This window comes from Martes martes (genome assembly GCF_963455335.1).
Source record: "Martes martes genome assembly, chromosome: 7".
Lineage (NCBI taxonomy): Eukaryota > Metazoa > Chordata > Mammalia > Carnivora > Mustelidae > Martes > Martes martes.
Window position 1 is genome coordinate 44,679,956 of NC_137894.1, and position 22,583 is coordinate 44,702,538.

General features: G+C 37.7%; 2 protein-coding genes across 5 annotated transcripts in view; both read right to left on the reverse strand.

The window, feature by feature from the left end:
- Positions 1-8,647, reverse strand: part of CSNK1G1 (casein kinase 1 gamma 1) — a 109,226-nt gene extending 100,579 nt beyond the window's left edge. For all 4 annotated transcript variants that reach the window (XM_080807834.1, XM_080807833.1, XM_080807832.1 and 1 more), the window contains exon 1: positions 8,248-8,647. In XM_080807834.1, coding sequence (XP_080663960.1) covers positions 8,248-8,428 — 181 coding nt within the window. In that variant the 5' untranslated portion in view covers positions 8,429-8,647. The remainder of the gene's footprint in view (positions 1-8,247) is intronic.
- The window catches only part of PCLAF (PCNA clamp associated factor), a 95,324-nt gene continuing 80,988 nt past the window's right edge, over positions 8,248-22,583 (reverse strand). The window contains exon 4 of the mRNA XM_080807835.1: positions 8,248-8,647. Coding sequence (XP_080663961.1) covers positions 8,587-8,647 — 61 coding nt within the window. The 3' untranslated portion in view covers positions 8,248-8,586. The remainder of the gene's footprint in view (positions 8,648-22,583) is intronic.

A 22,583-nucleotide genomic window follows, 5' to 3' on the forward strand; every position in this document is an offset into this window, starting at 1 on the left:
GTGTGACTCTGGATCTCAGGGCTGTGAGTTTGAGCCCCATACTGGGTGTAGAGATTACTTAAAAAATAACACTTGAAAAATTAGATCATAAAAATATATATGTCTATAGCATTCTCTTGCCCTAGTAACCCCAACTCAGGAAAAAGCTGGATTAATCTAACATGATCTACTCATTGAGAGTCCACTATGACTGGCAGTAAACTCCACTTCCTTTGATAAAAGCTTTGCCTTTTTGGAAAAGTCTAAGTTCAGACAGTTTTCTCCTTAGGATGCATGATGGCATCAAGTAAATATTGATTCTGAACTCTCCTCATAATCAAATCCAAAATCATCTTCATTTCATAATCCTGCTCACATAGTTCCAGAGTGGTTTCAGCAATCCTCAAAACTTCACCATTTAATTTTCCTGATAAACCAGCCAAGATGAATAATCCTGCAAGAATCCTATCCGCAACACTTCTAAAATTGTTGTATTAATGTGATGCAGACTGTGTGTCAGTGAATATGGTTGAAATGCTTGACTCCTACCATTTTTGATGGATTTTGCTGACCAAAAAAAAAATTCTTCCTCAAGATCTGTTAAAGCTGTTTAATTCTACAACCTCTGCTTGAGTTAGAACCAACAGGGTGTAATTTCAAAAGAAATTAAAACTATCATATTACTAAGAACAAGAATTTCATACTTATTCGTAGTTTTTTCAAGAAAATGAAAATGCCTTATTTCTGGAATTATAATTTTAAATTAAAGCCCTCCACAACATACCGTGTAAGCAAAACAAAGGATATAATCTGTTACACACCTGTGAAGTGGGGCCATAAACATCCCTGAGAGGGGAAGGTATTTTGTCAGGTCTACAACTTACTTTGAATGGTGCAAGCACAGACACACATTCACACACTCACACACACACACAAATGTACACACACATCCCCAAAGATATAAAGCATATGGGACAAAATATTAACAACTGGTAAATCTAGGTAATAGTATATTATGGATAATCACCATCCTATCCTTTTTACTTTTTAGTAAAAATTTGAAAAGCTTCATACAAGGTTGGGAAAAATTAAAACAAAAGTTTAAACAATATTTGTATTATGTATATAAATGCTCACTATGTATCAACCACTGTATTCTGTGATTATATATATGGGAATTATAGCTCCTAACAAATCTGTAAAGATATTATTACTCTCATCTTAAAAAAGGGGGAAAGAACTTCGAAAGGCAATATGACTCCAGGACTCTAACCACTTGGGAAAGAGAGTAATGACATGACTTCTAACCTTGTTTTAGTTTGTTCCATCCAAAGATGCTATAAGTTTACAAATGTATAGGAAAACCTTAACAATGCTATAAAAGCACAACACAGCTGTTTCTGTTTCATTGGTGGCATAGTTTTGGGCTGATCCAGACTTAGTTCTATTTGTTCAAAATAGATTAATTAATAGATTTATTAAGAAACTATGAATAAAAAAGTAATATTTCATTTTATAATGCCTTCACTTTCAACTAAAGAATAAACACTTTTAAATTTTTATCTTAAGCTTATATTCTTTCAGATGAATGATTTTCAAAAAAATTTTAACACAGCAAAGGGGTACGTGGGTGGTGCAGTTGGTTAAGTGTCCAGCTCTTTTTTTCAGCCTGGGTCATGACCTGGGTGTTGCGGAATTGAGCCCCATGTGGGACTCTGCGCTCAGTGCTGAGGTTGATTAAGGCTCTTTCTTCCTCTCCCTCTGCCCCCTCCCCCTTGCTCGCAAGTGCTCTCTCTCAAATAAATAAATAAATACAATCTTAAAAGTTTTAACTCAGCAGATTGGTATCTTTTAAACATAATCTTATTGAAAACTCAGTATATAGGCGAGAGTCTTATCTTCTCATTCTTCATTTCCCATTCTCTCACAGTGGGAGATAAGGGCTCTAAGGCCTTGTGAGACACAATATGAAATGAATGATTTTAGAAAATATGCATCTGTAAACTGTTAATGATCATAACTGCCAAATACAGAACTGGCTGGTAAAAGATGAAGTTAAAATTCCAATTAACTTCATTAATGACAGATAAGTAATTCAGGTAAGGAAAGAACAATATGCAAAGATGTTGTCATGTACACCTTATTTTAGTCACAGAAATAAGTATCTTATTTTAGAAGCCAGGGAGGAGGGTGTCAAAAGACAAGCTGCTACCCTTGGCCAATTTACTTTTATCAAAAACATTCTTCTGTGTTAATGATGTACTTTTGTGTATTTCATCAGGTACCAAAGATGAAAAACAGCAAAAACAAATGAACAAATAAATAAATAAATAAAATAAAAAGAATTCCTTGCGCTTCCATTTTCTTATTTGCAAGTAAAAAGATTCTCTAACAATGTCCTATTTCACAGGGATAATATGAAGATTATTAAAATTATATGCAACACTGTCTAGTCTAAAGGGTCTCCCATTAACATAGGCACATATTAGGAATGGGTAAGAAGTATCATCTACTTATTCTTACAACTAAAAAGAAAAAAAGCCATTAGCCATTTACTTGTAGACTATATTAAATGTAGACAACGTTTTCTTAATTCTGGAGGAAGAGAATCATTCACAACTTAATGTTTACATGATTCTTTCCAGGCCTGATTCAGAATACTCAAAAATTTTTTTTTTAAAAAGGCCTCAAAATAGACCCATGTTTCTCAATTAATAAAAAACAGCTTGCACATGTATTTCCACTCCACTGTATCCTCCAACCTTTTATTCACAATCATCCTTCATCAATCTTCCTTTCTCAAATCTTCAAAATTCCTTTATCTATTGAGGCAATATACACAGGTAAGACTCCACAGAAATAATCTTTCCAATGAGAAAGAGGCAAAGGCCACAAAGAAGCAACTCTTAAAAGAAAAAATATAAATCAATGTATAAAGACATTTAACTTTACCCATGAATCTATACATATTTAATAAGACACCATTTTACCCTATCAGACTAGCATACATCAAAAGATTCTCAGTAATGTTCAAGGCTTTTGAAGGGGCAGGGAAAGAATCACCCATGCACATGCATGCACACACAGGCAGAAAGTAAAGAGAAGCCATCTTTCTATGGGGCCAATTTCCAATATGTAACAAAATCACAAATATGTATATCCTTTGACTCAGAGTGTACACTTCCCAGATTTACCCTAAGAAAATAATTAGCCAAGTCTGTACAATAAGGATGTACTACTACAGGCATCTCTTCGGATGCTCAGTACAGTCATTTATAATATGAAAAGACAAACAATACGTAAATATAAATGGGCTAAATTATAGAATAACCACAGATATTAAAAATGAATGATCTAGGGACGCCTGGGTGGCTCAGTTGGTTAAGTGTCTGACACTTGGTTTCAGCTCAGGTGGTGATCTCTGGGTCGTGAGATGGAGCTGGTACAGGGCTTTGCGCTGGGCATGGAGCTCTCTCTCTCTCTGCTCCCCTGCCATTTCACATGCGTGCTCTCTCTCTTAAAAAAAGAATAATCTGTATTTTTTATTTTTTAAAAAGATTCTTATTTATTTATTTCACAGAGAGAGAGGCACAGAGCTCAAGCAGGGGGAGCAGCAGAGGGAGAAGGGGAAGTAGGCTCTCTGCTGAGCAGAGAGCCAGATGTAGGGCTCAATCTCAGGATCCTGGGATAATGACCCGAGCAGAAGGTAGATGCTTAACCAACTGAGGCACCAGGCACCCCAAGAATGATCTGTATTTAAACTGAAAAAAGAAATCTGTGCTATATTAAGTGATAAAAACACATTTATACTACAGTTTGATTACATTTCTAAAATATGTCCTGATAGACAGTCTAGAAAATTAAATTAAATGAAATTAGTGGCTATCTTTGGATAAACATTTTTTTTTAAAAGATTTTATTTTTAAGTAATCTCTATATCCACCATGGGGCTTGAACTCACAACCCTTAGATCGAGAGTCGCATGCTCCACCAACTGAGCCACCCAGACACCCCTGGAGAAACTTCTAAAGTAAAATTTGAAAAAACTCTTCTGACTTTTCAACCTCACTACTCTTCAAGCTCTTCCTCTTCCAGCATCCCTTAAATGCACCTTTCTCCCACTCATACAAACTCCATAAAGTATCATCTCATCATCTGTGACTGTGTGTCCATTAACACCGACATAGTGATGACCTCCTTATCCCTACCTCAAGCCTAAAATTTTCTTAGTCTCAGATTCACATTTTTGCGTATGTGCTGCACACTCCTCAAAGTCAGTGTATTAACTACCTGTCTTCCCTACCACCAACTCTAATCCTGTATTTCCTATTGCCATTAAAAGTTTCCTCATTCACTTGGTCTCTCCAAGCTGACAAATTCAGTCATCTTTAAGCTTTCTCTCAAATATCGGGGGTCAAATCCTGCCTACAATCTACTTCTGAAATTTCTCCCTAATTCATCCCTTCCTCTCCATCTCAGTCCCATTTTCAGAGCTAAAAGCTAAGGCAGGTCTGGCCATTTCTGACTTAGACTGTAAAGCCAAACAAACATTTCTTAAGTACCCATTAACATTTCTTAAATATATATTATATGCCATACACAGTAAAAAGGAGCTGAGAATATAAAGATTAATGAAGCAAAGTACTACCATCAAGCTAATCTTGAGGCAGAGACATGGGGGAAAATAATACAATGTGACAAGTTTTACAATTAGAGCAAAATTCACAAGATGTCAATCTCTTTCTTATCTGATCTAATCTTACAACTACCTGAATTATCTTTCCATCTAGAATACAAACCAGATCGTGCCACTCTTCTGTTGTAAAACCCTTGATGATTCTACTCCGCTACCTACAGGATAAAGTCCAAATGCTTTAGTACCATCCAAACACTTCATAATCTGGCCCCAACCTCCCTGATGGAGTCATCTATTACTTCTTTTACTTCACATCCATTAACCCAGTCATGTTGCTGGGTTAACCAGTTGCTACTCTGAAAATGTTTCGTGTTCCTACTGCTGGAGAACCCTTCTTCCTTGTGCCCACCAGTGGAAGTCTTGTCCTGTTCTCAAATAATGCTTCCTTTCTGAAATCTTCATTAACCGCTACTAAAGCAGTTTTTAATATAATAGTTATCACTTAGTGTTATAATTTTTTTCTTTCTACCAGTAGACTGTGAGACAGATTCTTGAGGATAGAAACTACATTTTGTTATTCTTTCTATCTTTCCCAAAGTCTGGTAAGTTAGTAATTATTCAAGAAATGTTTGTTAAGGTGCACCTGGGTGGGTTAGTCCGTTAACTGTCAGCCTTTGGCTCAGGATATAATCTCGGGCTCCTGGGATCAAGTCCCACGTCAGGCCCCCTGCTTAGCAGAGAGCCTGTTTCGCCCTCTCCCTCTGCTCATGCTCTCTCTCTCACCCTCTCTCAAATAAATAATAAAATCTTAAAAGAAAAATGTTTGTTAAAGGAATGATGGGGTAGAAACAGGTTTGCAGAGAACCAAAATGTACTAACACTACATTATTTTCTTTGTTTCTCTACCTGGAATCCAGAGGTCTCCTAAATCAGTGGTACTAAGGCCACTACCTACCATCACCCCCACCCCCACATACCAGGAGCCTGAAGGAGGCTATGTTTTTGTTTTTTTTTTTTTTCTTCTCTCCTCCTATTCATCTGGCTATCTATCTATCCAATCCACAGATTAACAATAGTAAATAACACAGAGAGAATCCCCACCCTCCAAGGGGGTTATATTCAAGTAAGGAGAGACAATTAGCAGGTAAATAAACACAAATAAATCATTTCAGGTAGTGACCAATGTGATGACTAAAATAAAGTGTTTGGGGGCGCCTGGATGGCTCAGTGGGTTAAGCCTCTGCCTTTGGCTAGGGTCATGATCCCAGGGTCCTGGGATCGAGCCCCACGTTGGACTCTCTGCTCAGCGGGGAACCTGCTAACCCCCCTCTCTCTGCCTGCCTCTCTGCCTACTTGTGCTCTCTGTTTGTCAAATGAATAAAGGAAATCTTTTAAAAAACTAAATAAAATAAAATAAAGTGTTTGGCTTCATAGCTAGGAGAGAAATGTGCCATTTTAAATGGAGGTGGGGAAGAAATCACTGAAGGTTTCTCTGAGAAGGAAAGAAAAGGTAAAGCCTGAAGGATGAGAAGCAACCACCTAAGCAAAATTTGGGGGAAGAATTCTGCAGTAGAAGGACCTTTAAGTACAAAAGCTCTGGAAGCAGAACAGATATGCATTTGCCTATTTGAGGGCCAGAGAGACAGTGTGGCTAGAAAAAGAAATGAATGTGGAGAAGAAAGCATGGCCTTGTAAGTGGCAGCTTTGGTGAAGGCCCATCTGTACCTGTCTTGAGTTTGCAATTTCTAGTTTATATCATCTGTTGTCTGCACAATCTCCTACTTACAAAAATCACACCCGAAGAGCAGTGGAATGGAGTATATAGCATACCCTGTTGTTAGGAAGATGTCAAATGATTCTGGAAGTTTATTTGCTGGTTTCTGTTGATAAAAAAGTATTCCTACATACAATGTCATGACAATATGGTCCCAGGGCTAATAAAAACTTGATAAGCACAAAAGACTAAAACCACTTCAAAAGAAAGAGAAGTCTTTCTACTGATTACAAGGCAAGCCAAAATGAGAACTACCAAAATTATCCTAAATTCACTTAAGGACTCTGAAATACATATGGATACAAATTTATCCTTTTAACTCACTAAGTTTTTCTATTCCCATGTAAACTTAAAGATCATCTAATGCAAATAATTAAATAAGACAGATTTCCAGTTTTTACTGACTGAAGTTTTCCTTTACCTTTAGAGAAATCAAACAGTTTTATGATGTTCTGAGAAAGCAAGAATTCACATGCATCAAACTGCCTCTCAGTAGTAATTCTGTGGATGTTTATGTCATAATCTATTTAATTCAAGTTACTACTGTGATGTTAGAGCAAAGTCAATCCATTACATAAATGAATATTCACGAAACTAGCTGCTAAAACAACTCAGTAGTTGCTAGGAACTCAAGCAGTGTGAAATTACACATCTTACTCCTATTCTCAGTAGCATCTGCTAGATTTGCTAACTCGAACATCGCTAAATATAAAGAGCCTTCCATTACACTAGTCAGGTCTTAAAATTCCAGGCTGCTGGCCTTCTACCAGTAAAAATAAATTCATACTCAGCATCCTTAAATTGAACTGTGCACCTAGTGATCTCTCACTAGTGTAGTGATGCTTCCCTGATTCTCTCTAGGGGGGACCAGAGACAACATTTTTCCCTTCTTCTGCAGAACAGAAGAAAAGGTGACAAACAATAATCATGTTACCCTTCCACACTCCTGTTCTCCTGTTCCCTCAAGGAGCAGAGTCTCTTACAATGGGTCTTTATAATCATCCATACCCATAACAGCTATGGAGAAAAAGCTAACACTTTAGCCTAAAAGGGAACCTCTTCACATTCTCCAAGCTGATTTCCAACTTCATATAAGATATTTCATTTTCTCTTCCCAATTCACCCAGGGAGGGCCACTGAAAAATTTATAAATACCTACTGTATCTTCTTCCCAATTTCACAACTTCAAACTGGTTGGTTTTGTCATTTTTCATCGTCATACTCACAAATTCATACTTGAAATTAAAAAATCCATTCCCCTGGTTGGGAAATAAAATCGCGTAATTTCTCCCTCTGGAGTTCTAGCTCAATCCTGATGTTGGTATTTCCAGGAAGAAATGCAAACATAGTATCAATTGGAAAGCCTCTCTGAACAGGAAGTATATCCTTACAGACTGTCTGGGTATTACTCATTAAGGATTTATTCCTTACCACAGGTAGAGTCAGAATTAAAGCAAGACCTTACTCCCTTCTTAGAGTGTGGTTCAAGGACCAACAACATCTAGGACACCTGAAGTTTGTTAAAAAGAACTTAGGTCTACCTCTCAGACCAACTAAATTAGAATTTTCATTTTATTGATATTTTATTGATATTTATTGATATTTTATTGATATCTGTGTATAGTGCTCCCTATATCATAAAATCTCAGAATTGGTGGTAAATTTAAAAGCCTATCATACATAGAGATGAACTTGGATACAATTATAACTGACAATGATTATAGTCCCCTTCACAAATTCTTTAGTTCTTATAATAACAAGTCCTCCTTAAGATAATTTCTCATGAAATTATAACTGTTTATCTTAAACACACCAAAGCTGTCATTGTTGGAAGTCACTGATAAAACCAAGTCCTTACCTAATCTGAGCTCTCCGAAGTTCCCACACCCTATCTTCTTGCCAACCCTGAAGTTGGGTCCCACCATAAGAACCCCAGAGGACGTTGAGGTGCCAGACGGTCGAGGACAGTGTGTACTCCTTTGTGCCACGGGTTTAGTTGTCCGTTGTCTTTCATCCTTCTCCCTACTAGGATGGTCCATGATTTTACACGACAGAGTCTCTGCACAAGTAGCCTCAGTCCGTATAATTCTCTTCAATACAAAAGTACGTCCAAATAAACCGTAGTCAGAGAAAAGTAAGGAGATCTTTTGACACCATATTTATGTTTCTAATGTATCTCCAGGAGATGAAAAATCATTTATTTGTTCTTGTAGGACATGTAGTCTGTGGATCTCAAACATAGGAGGGTATTTTGTAACCTAGGTAAAAATCAAGAAACATAGAGTTAAAAATTAAATTTTAAAACAAATTCAGAAAGTTACCACTAATTAGAATGGATCTTATCCAAAAAATAAACAAAGTAGATAGCTTCCTGAAATGGGTTTTGGTTTTATATTCTCCAACAGTTTAGCCATCTGGACTAGTTATTCATCTGGTAGCATAAGCTCAGTAAGCTACAGACCATGGCAGCTAAGGGAACACGCAAGCCTTTAATATAAAATTCTATCTCTGGGGTGCCTAGGTGGCACAGTACGTTAAGAATCCAATTCTTGATTTCAGGGTCATGAGTCCAAGCCCTCTGTTGCCCTCCACACTGGGAGTGGAACCTACTTACATACATACATAATATACGTATGTATTTAAGTACATCTATATACATACATACATAAATGCTATATTCTAGTACTGTACATATGACCCACAAGAAAGCTATTTGCTCCCTTTTTCATCACTGGCCAACAGAAAGAAAAAGTGGGGTTAAGTCTAGTTAAATAAACTGTGGACATTTAAAAGCTCTTCCTTCAATTTTGTATAGAACCTATCACAAATGAATTTCCTTTCCGTCCCACCTCCTCCATCCCCACCATTACCAAGTACTGACAGCAACAACACAATCCAATCCAAGTTACTGATGACACAAACTAGTTCTATAAAACACTTCCCCAAACCCTAGTGATACTAAGCAGTCCTAGACTGAAGCTTTGCAATTGTATTTAATATCCTCCAATTATCTTTGCTGTTTACTAAAAGTCCTTCAAAGAGTATTAGTAAGAGAAGGGAAATAAAACTTAAAATGTTTTAGATAGTTCTGTCTTAACTGGTGCAAGTATGTGTCTTTGTATGAGAAACTGTCAGGCTAGATTTTCTTCCCTTATAAATTTCTCTGAAGACAGGAAAAAGATGGATCTTAGCCTATCCAGACAATTTTGAGCTATTCAACTAACTACCAAATTTTCATAAATTATCACTAGTGTAATAGTTTCATTTATAAGATTTGGATAAGTGTACTTCCTTATCTATTGCTCTTCATACTTTTCATATGTGTTCACTCTAACAGATGGAGGTTATTTTTATACTTGTCACTAACTTTCTCCATTGCGCTTAAACTCATGAAACATTACGTGGAGTAATCACATACATCATTATCCATGTATACTTGCATGTATATATAGAAAAACATATAGTACTTGCCAGGTTAGAACCCTGCAAAAATCATGTTCAGCTGAGAAAAGGATGTTTTTAACACCTGCTTGTAGCCCAGAAGAATCACTTTAACTCCCACAAACATGGAAAAAACTTACACTTAAGAAACCAGTTTTCTAGGGACGCCTGGGTGGCTCAGTTGGTTAAGCAGCTGCCTTCAGCTCAGGTCATGATCCCAGCGTCCTGGGATCAAGTCCCACATCGGGCTCCTTGCTTGGCGGGGAGCCTGCTTCTCCCTCTGCCTCTACCTGTGCTCGCTCGCTCTCTCTCCCTCTCTCTCTCTCTGACAAATAAATAAATAAAATCTTTAAAAAAAAAAAAAAGAAACCAGTTTTCTAATATATGCATGCGACACGAGCATGGTCTAACCTGTAATTATGAAAGATGAATAATATTTAATACTACTTTTATATGGCACTTCTCATTTAAGAAATCAAACTAATTGAACAATTTTTCAAAATCCTATTTCTTTATCACCACCCACTGCTCAAACCTATTTTCTACTTCCCTATTGCAAACTCTTTAGTTTGTCATTTGAATTCCTTTACTATTAAACTCCCTATTTAAATTCTTGTATTAAAAAGTTACATTATTTATATATATATATTTATATTATGCGTGTACACACACACACACACAGACACAGAGGAATATTATGCAGACATCAAAAAAGAAATATTGACATTTGCAATGATGGGGATGGAACTAGATGGTATTAGGCTAAGTGAAATAAGTCAATCAGAGAAAGACAATTATCATACGATCTCACTGATATGTCGAATTTGAGAAACAAAGCAAAGGATCACAGGGGAAGAGAGGGAAAAATGAAACAAGATGAACCAGAGAGGGAAACAAACCATAAGAGACTCTTAATCTCTATAAACAACTGAAGGTTGCTGGAGTGGAGTGGGGTGGGGTGGGGGGAAGGCGGTGGCTGGGTGATGGACATTGGGGAGGGTATGTGATATGGTGAGTGCTGTGTTTTATGTAAGACTGATGAGTCACGGACCTGTACCCCTGAAACAAATAATACATATGTTAATTAAAAATTAATCTTTTCTTTTAAGTTACCACATAAACACAAGGAGCACCATTGTTGGCCCTTATACCTAGAATGGCCTCTTCTGTCTTAAAGGCCTGACTCACATCCTATGACCCTTATGAAACCTTTTATAACCAATTCATCATTAACACTTGGAGCACCACTGTGTATACTATGTATACATTTGCAACTTACCAGGTACCAGATTATATTGATATGTACTCCAATATTCCATTTGATTATAAGCCTTTTAAGTTAGGGATCTTGTCATATCTCCTTTAGTTTCTTACATATAACTGGTACTTAATAAATACTGAATAACAATTATGATGGTCTTGCTTAATAGAAAACAGATTTTCAATGACATAACCAAATATTTACACAAAACAGTACAAGAGAATCCTGATTAACCCTAAAAACTCTTAGAATTCATCTAGAAAGAAGCTGGTATGGTTTCATTTCAAGTCATTAGTGTTAAGACAGCTCAGTCAGGCTTTCTATTTCACAATAAATATTAAATTATTTATTTTCAATTAGTAGCAGATAACATATGAGAAAGTTAGCTCAAGAATCAGGTCAGGGGTGCCTGGGTGGCTCAGTGGGTTAAAGCCTCTGCCTTCGGCTCAGGTCATGATCTCAGTGTCCTGGGATCGAACCCCGAATCAGGCTCTCTGCTCAGCGGGGAGTCTGCTTCCTCCTCTCTCTCTGCTTACCTCTCTGCCTACTTCTGATCTCTCTCTGTGTGTCAAATAAATAAATAAATAAATAAATATCTTAAAAAAAAAAAAAAAAAGAATCAGGTCAAAATAGGGGGCGCCTGGGTGGCTCTGTAGGTTAAGTGTCTGCCTTCAGCTCAGGTCATGATCCTGGGGTTCTGGGATCAAGTCCATATATATGGGCTCCCTGCTTAGCCTGGTTCTCCCTCTGTCTCTGCCTTTCCTCCCCAACCCCTGTCTCTCAAGAATAAATAAATAAAATCTTTATTTTCTTTAAACATTTTTAAAATTTTTTTATTTATTTATTTGACAAAGAGAGAAATCACAAGTAGGCAGAGAGGCAGGCAGAGAGAGAGGAGGAAGCAGGCTCCCTGCTCAGCAGAGAGCCCGATGCGGGGCTCGATCCCAGGACCCTGAGATCATGACCTGAGCCGAAGGCAGAGGCTTTAACCCACTGAGCCACCTGGCACCCCAATAAATTAAATCTTTAAAGGAAAAAAAAAAAAAGAACCAGGTCAAAATGAACATCCAAGGTAAACATTAAGTTATACTTTAACTTTATTTTAAAAAATGACGCCAGGGCGCCTGGGTGGCTCAGCTGGTTAAGCAACTGCCTTCAGCTCAGGTCATGATCCTGGAGTCCCAGGATCGAGTCCCGCATCGGGCTCCCAGCTCCACGGGGAGTCTGCTTCTTCCTCTGACCTTCTCCCCTCTCATGCTCTCGCTCTCTCTCTCTCTCTCTCTAATAAATAAATAAATAAATAAATAAAATCTTAAATAAAATCTGCTATCCAAAGATAGCAGTAAAAGATAAACTATATGATTTGTCCTTTTTCTTTTTTACAGTAAAAAAGGAGGAGAGAAATTCCACTTTTTTGCACCATACACAAAAATAAACTCAAAATAGATTAAAGATCTAAATGTAAGACTTGAAACCAGAGAACTCCTAAAAGCGAACAAAACACACACATATACACAGGGAGGTGGTAAACTTTTGGATATAAGCCTTCAGCAGTATTTCTCTGGATCTGTCTCCTTAGATGAAGGAAACAAAAGCAAAAATAAACTATTGGGACTAAACTGAAAAGCTTTTCCACAGCAAAGGAAACCATCAACAAAACAAAAAGGTAATCTACTGAATGACAGAAGATATTTACAAATGATATAACCAATAAGGGTTAATACCCCAAATATATGAAGAACTCACATAAATCACATAAATCAATGCCTAAAAACAAAATACCTTGATTAAATAATGGGCAGAAAACCTGAACATTTTTCCAAAGAAGACAAGCAGACATATGAAAAGAGGCTCAGTATCACTAATCAGGGAAATGCAAATCAAAACCACAATGAGGTATCCCCTCACAGCAGTCAGAATACCCAGTACCAAAAAGACAAGAATGGGGCACTTGGTTGGCTCAATCAGTAGAGCATGCAACTCTTGATCTCAGGGCTGTTGAGTTCAAGACTCACGTTCAGTGTAGAGATTACTTAAAAATAAAATCTTGGGGGACCTGGGTGGCTCAGTTGGTTAAGCATCTGCCGTTGGCTCAGGTCACGAGTCTGGGGTCGCAGAATCAAGCCCAGGTCAGGCTCCCTGATCAGCAGGGAGTCTGCTTCTTCCTTTCCCTCTCTCCCTTCCCCCTGCTTGTGTGCTCTTTCTTTTCCTATCTCAAATAAATAAAATCCTTAAAAAATAAAATAAAATCTTAAAAAAAAGATATGCCAACAAACACTGGCAAGAATGTGGAGAAAAAGAAACTCCTGTATACTGTTAGGGGGAATGTAAATGGGTGTAGCAACTCTGGAAAACAGTATGGAGATTCCTTTAAAAATTAAAAACAGAAATACCATATGACCCAGTAATCCACTTCTTGGTATTTACCTGAAGAAAACAAAAACACTAATTCAGAAAGATACATATACCCCATGTCTACTGTAGCATTATTTACAATAGCCAAGATGTGGAAGCAACCTAAGTTTCCATCGATAGGTGAATGGATAAAGAAGATGGGTGGGGTGTGTGTGTGTGTAATGAAATATAAGTTATTTAAAAGAATGGAATCTTGGGGTGCCTGGGTGGCTCAGTGGGTTAAAGCCTCTGCCTTCCGCTCAGGTTATGACCCCAGCATCCTGGGATCGAGCCCAGCATTGGGCTCTCTGCTCAGCAGGGAGCCTGCTTCCTCCTCTCTCTGCCTGCCTCTCTGCCTCTTGTGATCTCTGTCAAATAAATAAATAAAATATTAAAAAAAAAAAAAGAATGCAATCTTGCCAGTTTGTGACAACATGTATGGACCTAGAAGCTATTATATTAGGTGAAATAAGGCAGAGAAAGACAAATATCGTATTACTTCACTTATATGTGGAATCTAAAAAACAAAACAAATGAACAAATAAACAAACAGATTCATAAATACAGAGAACAAACTGGTGGTTGCCATAGGGAAGGGAGATTCAAGGGATGAGCAAAATAGGTGAAGGAAATTAAGAGGTACAAACTTCCAGTTATAAAATAAGTAGGTCAACAAGGATGAAAAGTACAGCATAAGGAATGTAGTCAATAATATTGTAGTAACTTCATATGGTGACAGATGGTAACCACACTTAGTGTGGTGAGCATTTCATAATGCAAGTAATTGCTGAATCACTATGTTGTACACCTGGAACAAATACTGTATGTCAACTATGTGTTAATAAAAAATGACAGGGGGACGTCTGGGTGGCTCAGTTGGTTAAGCAGCTGCCTTCGGCTCAGGTCATGATCCCAGAGTCCTGGGATCGAGTCCCACATCAGGCTCCTTGCTCTGCACGGAGCCTGCTTCTCCCTCTGCCACTCTGTCTGCCTGTGCTCTCTCTCTCTCTCTCTGAAAAATAAATAAATAAAATCTTTAAAAAAAAAAAATTAAAAAAAAATAAAAAAAATAAAAAATGACAGAGGGAGAGATATATAAATGCAATAAAATGTTTCTTTTTCTAGTAAATAAGCCATTTTGCAACTACTTGTAACTTATTAAACATGTAAATGCTATGATAAACTTTTAGAATCATGCCAGCAAATTCTTAACTTGCTAAATTCTAGGGGCACCTGGATGGCTCAGTCAGCTAAGCATCTGCCTTTGGCTCAGGTCATGATCCCAGGGTTCTGGGGTTGAGCCCCACATCCGGCTCACTGCTCAGCAGGGAGCCTGTTTATCCCTCTCCCTCTGCCTGACACTCCCCTTGCTTGTGTTCTCTATCTGTCAAATAAATAAAATCTTGGAAAAAAAAAAAAGAAGCTTAATTCTAATAGTTTCTATGAATTTAAGCATGCCTGAATTAAGAGGAAATATATTTTTTTCAAATATAACACTGCAAACATTCTTTATAATCAAAAGTTATAATTCATTTCAGGAACTGGTTTACCGCTTCCCAGAAGGCATCACTTCATCAATAAAGCCACACTTACTGAATAAAAACAGATTTACATGCATGACTTTCTTGACTGGGAAATTATAAGAATTCTCCAGTAGGTTAAAGAATTATTGCTAATAGTAAAATGAAAAAATCCAATTCATCAAACTGTAGGTAGGCAACTGATGCCAAATCTGCTGGTTTATGACACAGTTGAAGAATATGGCTATCTTCAACAGTGGTCAGTGAAAAGTTTTCCTAGAAGATATCTAGAAGACATCTTAGAGCATTCTATCACATTGAAATGGGAGAAACTTTTCTGGTACCTATCACCCTGAGGCAACATCCAAAAGAAATAGGCTAAAACCAAGGGGTCATCTGGCTCTAAGTCACTCTCTTATAAAGGCAACAATGAATGCTTTGTGAAGAGACAGGCATGGTCCTTGATCATGAATGAAATGACTAAAGTTATTTTACTGCTTTACGTAAGAGTATTTTCAGAAGCTGTATGAAGTCTAAAAAAAATTAAGTCATATTATAAAACCACCAAAGAAAATGTTTAAAGAATTACAGCTGTGAGTCTGTTAAGAGAAAATAAATCGCTGAATTAGTTTATTATTTCAGATTCTCATATATTGGCACCACCAAAATGAGGCATGTAAATATTTAAATTTTAAAGTCAAAACATACACAGTCTTTGTTGATAGTCAAGACAAGAGATACTCAAGCCTTCTAAGTCTCTCTCTTCTGATATAAATTAAGATGAAATTGCTTAGAGGTATAGGATTGTTAGATCATATGGTAAGTGAATGTTTAAAGAGTCTCTGAAATGACCACACTTTTCTGCTGTTCCTCCATCAACCAGCTTTGGTGCGAAGGCTTACAGCCACTCGGTCACAAGTTTCAGCTTCAGACATCATTTCTCACTCCAGTATCCAAAACAAAAATCAAAGGGCAGGGGCACCTGGGTGGTTCAGTCATTAAAGCATCTGCTTTAGGCTCAGGTCATGGGCCTCACATGGGGCTCCCTGCTCCGTGGGAAGCCTTTTTCTCCCTCTCCCACTCCCCCTGCTTGTGTTCCCTCTCTTGCTGTCTCTCTCTGTCAAATAAATAAATAAAATCTTAAAAAAAAAAAAGAAAGAAAAGAAAGGGCAAGAGCAAAAAGACTTTCTCATCATGTATCTGTTTCTTGGTAAGGATGAACATTCTTCCCAGAGCCCAAAGCAAAATTCCCCTCCTGTTAAGTGGCCAACAGTGAATACCACAATCCCTAAAATTCCCACTGAAAGCTCCTCAACGAATGACATCAAGCCTAACCTGATGTTTAGAACACAGGATAAGTTGGGGCACCTGGGTGGCTCAGTCAGTTAAGCGTCTGCCCTGAGGTCATGATCTCAGTCCTGGGACTGAGCCCCAAGTTGGGCTCCCTGCTCAGTCAGCCTCCCTCCTCATTGGGGAGTTTGCTTCTCCCTCTGCCCATGCTCTTTCAAATAAACAAATACAATCTTAAAAAAAAAAAATAGAACACAGGATAAGTTTCAAGAGTGGTATCATACTGAAAGAAGGTACTGAGTAAATATTCAGTAAAAATGGTATCTACATGTGTGCATATGCTTGTGTGTATGCGCTAAAAGACTATAAAAAATTACAGAATAAAAAAATTAAAAGACAAATTAAGGACAAATAAAAGTCTTATAAGTCATTTTAGCTTAAAAGAAAAAAGGACACTAAGAATATCACTTTAATTAATCTAACAAATGACCAAAATTGATTTATTTTAGTCGCAATACATTTCAGGAGTGTTATTATTAAAGGGAAGAACAATGTTTAGTATCAGGTCCTTTATACTATTTATTCTCTTTTCTACCAATTCCAATTATTAATGTCTCCCAAATGTTTCCTATTCTTACCACCCTACCCTCACTGTTCAGTCTATTCTCATCTAATGATTACTTTTCAGTTCTATTTAAGATCACACTCTCAACAATTTCAAATATAAAATACAATATTAACTACAGTCACCATGCAGTACATTACATCCCCAGAACTTAATTATCTTCTAACTCCAAGTTTGTACAGAAGTCTCCCCGTGTCTCCCTTAACCAGTTTCAGTTACCTATGGTAAACTTCCATCTGGGAGCAGGTAATCTTCCTTCTGCTATATCATCAGAAAGTCAATAAAAGCCTAGGGCTACGTCACAATGCCTGTGTCACTCCACTTCATCTCATCATGTAAAGCACCTGACCATCTCATAACGTCACAAGAATAAGAAGAGGAGGGGTGCCTGGGTGGGTTTGGCTCGAGTCATGATCCTGGCGGCCAGGATGGAGCCCCACATCAGGCTCCCTGCTCAGTGGGGAGCCTGCTTCTCCCTCTCCCTCTACCACTCCCTCTGCTTGTACACTCTCTCTCAAATAAATAAAATCTTAAAAAATAATAATAATAAAAGGGGGAATACAGGAGAGTAAGATCTATTATAGTATATTGTTATAACTGTTCTACTTGTCAGTTGTTGTTAATCTCCTACTGTGCCTAACTGATAAAAGTTATCACTGGTATGTAATATAGGAAAAAACAGTATATATAGGGTACAGTACTATCCATGACTTCAGGCATCCATTGGGGGTCTTGGAACTTATCTATCACAGGTAAGGTGGGGGACAACTGTACCTTTCAACTACCTTCACAACCCCCCTATACCTACTATTACCCCTGCCTCCTGCCTCAGGCAACTCCAATCTGTTGCTCTGAGTTCAGGTTTTTTAGATTTCATGTATGTGGGTCATGCAGTATTTTGTCTTTCTCTGTCTTATTTCACTAAGCATAATGCCCTCAAGGCCCATGTTGTCACAAATGGCAAGATTTCATTTATTTTTATAGCTGAATAATATCTGTGTGTGTGTGTGTGTGTGTGTGTGTGTGTATGTTACACACATACACCACATCTTGTTCATTCATTTATCTTTTGATGGGCATTTAGGTTGTTTCCATGTCTTGGCTATTGCACATAATGCTGCTATGAACATGGGGATACATACAACTCTTATCTTTAATTTCTTGAGGAACATCCCTACTGTCTTCCCCAGTGTCTGTACCAATTTACATTTCCACCAACAGTGTACAAGGGTTCCCTTTTCTCCACATCCTCACCACTTGGTATTTCTTATCATTTTGATAGCAGTCATTTTAACAGGTGTGAAGTGTTACTTCATTGTGGTTTTGATTTGCATTTCCCTGATGATTAATAATGTTGATCATCTTTCCATATCCATGTTGGCCACCTGTATGCCTTCTTTGAAAAATGTCTTTTCAGTTCCTCTGCCTATTTTTAATTAGTTGTTTTTCCTATTGACTTGAATTGTTTATATATTTTAGGTATTAACCACTTATCAGCTACAGGATTTGCAAATATTTTATCCCATTCAGTAGCTTATCTATTCATTTTATTGATGACTCTCTTTGTTACGCAGAAGCTCTTGATTTTCGCACAGGTCATGGTCTTAGTGTTGTGAGATCAAGCCCCCCACCCAGCTCTGCATGGAGTCTGTTTGGGATTCTCTCTCTCTCTTTCTCTCCCTCCTCCTCCCTCCCTCTCCCCTTCCACCACCCCCACCCCAACTCCTATACACACTCTCTCTCACTAAATAAATAAAGGAAAAAAAAAGGTTTTTAGTTTGATGTAATTCCACTTCAGTTTTGCTTTTGTCGTCTTTGTTTTTGCTGTCAAAATTTTAAAAAATCATTGCCAAGACTAGTACCAAGTTGCTTATGCTCTGTGTTTTCTTCTAGGAGTTTTGTAGTTTCAGGTCTTACATTAAAGTCTATGATCAATTTTGAGTTCATTCTGGTGATATAAGAAAGGGGTCCAGTTTTCCCATCACCACTTTTTTTTTTAAAGATTTTATTTATTTATTTGACAGAGAGATCACAAGTAGTCAGAGAGGCAGGCGTTGGGGGGGTGTGGGCCGGGGGGGGGGGGAAGCAGGCTCCCTGCTGAGCAGAGCGCCCGATGTGGCGCTCGATCCCAGGACCCTGAGATCATGACCCCAGCCGAAGGCAGAGGCTTATTAACCCACTGAGCCACCCAGGTGCTCTCCATCACCACTTATTGAAAACACTATCCCTTTTCTATTGTATATTCTTGGCTCCTTTGTTGTAAATTAATTGACCATTTATACATGGGTTTATATGAGGGATCACTATTCTGTTCCATTGATCAATGTGTCTGTTTTTATCCCAATGCCATACTGCTTTGATTACTATAATTTTGTCTTACGGTCTGAAATCCGTAAGTGTGATATTTCCAGTTTTGTTCTTTGTCAAGATTGCTTAGACTAGGGTACCTAGGTGACTCAGCTGGTTAAGTGTCTGCCTTCAGCTAAGGTCATGATCCCAGGGTCCTGGGATCGAGTCCCACATAGGGCTCCCTGCTCAGTGGGAAGTCTGCTTTTCCATCTGCCCCTCCCCCCACTTGTGTTTGCACACACTTTCTCTCTCTCTTGCAAAAATAAAATCTTAAAAAAAAAAAAAAGATGGCTTAGACTATTTGGGTTATTTTGCAATTCCATACTAATTTTAGGATTTTTTTTCTACTCATACTTTTTCATACTCATTTTTCTGTGAAAAATGTCATTGGAATTTTGATACAGACTGCATTAAATTGAAAAACTGTAGATCACTTGGAGCAGTATGCACATTTTAACAATATTAATGCTTCCAAACCATGAAAACAGACTATCTTTCCATTTATTTGTGTCTTCTTCAATTTCTTTCATCAATGTCTCAGTTTTCAGTTTTACCTCCCTGATTAAATTTATTACCAGGTATTTTGTTCTTTTTGATACAATTATAAATGGGATTTTTAAAATTCCCATTTTCTGACAGTTCATTAGTGCATACAAATGCAGATTTTTGTACATCTATTTGTATCCTGCAACTTTACTGAATTTGTTCATTAGTTCTAATAGTTTTTTTTTTAAGATTTTTTAAATTATTTATTTATTTGACAGAGATCACATGTAGGCAGAGAGAGAGAGAGAGAGAGAAGCAGACTCCCTGCTGAGCAGAGAGCCCTATGTGGGGCTCGATCCCAGGACCCTGGGATCATGACCCGAGCTGAAGGCAGAGGCTTTAACCCACTGAGCCACCCAGGTGGCCCAGTTCTAATAGTTTTTTGATAGAGACCTTAGGGTTTCTATATATAATATCACATCATCCACAAACAGTGAAAATTTTACTTCTTCATTTCCAATTTAGATGCCTTTTGATTTCTTTCTTTCTTTAAGTAGGCTCCATGCCTAGCATGGGGCCCAATGGAGGGGTTGAATTCACAACCTTCGATCAAGCCCTGAGCTGAGATCAAGAGTAAGACACTTAGGGGCGCCTGGGTGGCTCAGTGGGTTAAAGCCTCTGCCTTCTGCTCAGGTCATGATCCCAGGGTCCTGGGATTGAGCCCTTTATCGGGCTCTTTGCTCAGCAGGGAGCCTGCTTCTTCCTCTCTCTCTGCCTACTTGTGATCTCTGTCAAATAAATAAATAAAATCTTAAAAAAAAAGAGTAAGACACTTAATCAACTGAGCCATCCAGGCACCCCTTGATTTCTTTTTCTTGACTAATTACTCTGGCAAGGACTTCCAATACTATGCTGATTTCTTCTTAGACCCATTTGTTGTTCAGTAGAATGCTGTTTAATCTCCACATACTTCTGAATTTTCCATTTTTCCTTGTAATTGATTTTTACTTTCATGCCATTGTGGTCAGAAAAGATGCTTGAGCGGTGCCTAGGTGGCTCACAGGGGTCCTGGATCCAGCCCCATTTTGGGCTCCCTGCTCAATGAGGAGTCTGCTTCTCCCTCTCTCTCTGCCTCTCCCCATGGCTCATGCTCTCTCCCTCTTTCTCTGTCAAATAAATAAATAAAATCTAAAAAGGAAAAGAAAAGAGAAGATGCTTGATATGCTTTCAGTCTTCTTGAGTTTATTAAGTCTTGTTTTGTGACCTAACATATTATCTATTCTGGAGATATTCTGTGTATGTTAAAAAGAATGGGTATTCTGCTGTCAAGTGGAACACTGTGTAAATTAAGTCCGTCTTAACACTATTAAGTCCGTCTGGTCTAGCATATACTTTAAGTACAATGTTTACTTACTGAATATCTGTCTGAATGTTCCATCCACTATTGAAAGTGGGGTACTGAAGTCCCCTATCATTATTGTATTGCCATCTATTTCTCCCTATTATTGTTTACTTTATATATATTTAAGAGCTCCTATGTTGGGTACATAAATATTTGCAAAAGTTGTATCATCTTGTTGGACTGACAACATGTTGGGCTGACAACATTACCATTATAATGACCTTGTTCTTATTAGAGAATTTGTCTTAAAGCCCATTTTGTCTGATGTAAGTATAGCTACCACCGCTTTCTTTTGGTTTCAATTTGTATGGAGTATCTTTTAACATCTCTTAACTTTCAGTCTGTGTGTGTCCTTAAAGCAGATGTCTCCTATAGGCAGCATATAGATGGGTCTTATCTTTTCATCCATTAACCAACTTTATGTCTTTTGATTGGAGAAATTTAGTACATTTATATTTAAAGTCATTATTGATATATATGGACTTACTATTATCATTTTGTTAACTATTTTTCTAGCTGTTTTATAGTTCCTTTCTTCTTTTCTTGTTCCCTTTGTCTCTTCCTTTATGACTCGATGATTTTATTTAGTGTGTGCTTAGATTCCTTTCACTTTCTCTTTTGTGTATCTTGTAAGTTTCAGTTTTTGTAGTTGCAATGAGGCTTATATAAAATACATTTACAACAGTCTATTTTAAGCTGATAACAACTTAAAATGTACACTAAAGCTCTAATATTTTTACACACCCCCTCATTTTATGTTTTCTATGGCACAATTTACATCTTTTTACCTTGTATACCCATTAAGAAATTATTGTAGCTTGTTATTTTTACTACTTATCTCTTTTAACCTTCATACTAGATTTATAAGTGATTTACCCACCACCATTACAATATTAGAGAATGTTGAATTTAACTATATATTTAACATTACCAGTGAGATTTATACACTCATGTTTTCCTGTTAGTAATTACCATGCTTTAGTTTCAGCTTGAAAAAGTCCCTTTAGGGGCGCCTGGGTGGCTCAGTGGTTTAAAGCCTCTGCCTTCGGCTCAGGTCATGATCTCAGGGTCCTGGGATCGAGCCCTGCATAGGGCTCTCTGCTCCGCAGGGAGCCTGCTTCCTCCTCTGTCTCTGCCTGCCTCTCTGCCTAGTTGTGATTTCTCTCTGTCAAATAAATAAAATATTTTTTAAAAAAATTAAAAAAAAAAAGAAAGAAAAAGTCCCTTTAACATTTCTTTTAAGGCTGGTCTAGTGGTGATGAACTCCTTCAATTTTTGCTTGTCTGGAAAATTCTTTTTTTTTTTTTTTTATTTATTTGGCAGACAGAGATCACAATTAGGCAGAGAGGCAGGCAGAGAGAGAGGAGGAAGCAGGCTTCCCGCTGAGCAGAGAGCCCGATGCGGGGCTCAATCCCAGGACCCTGGG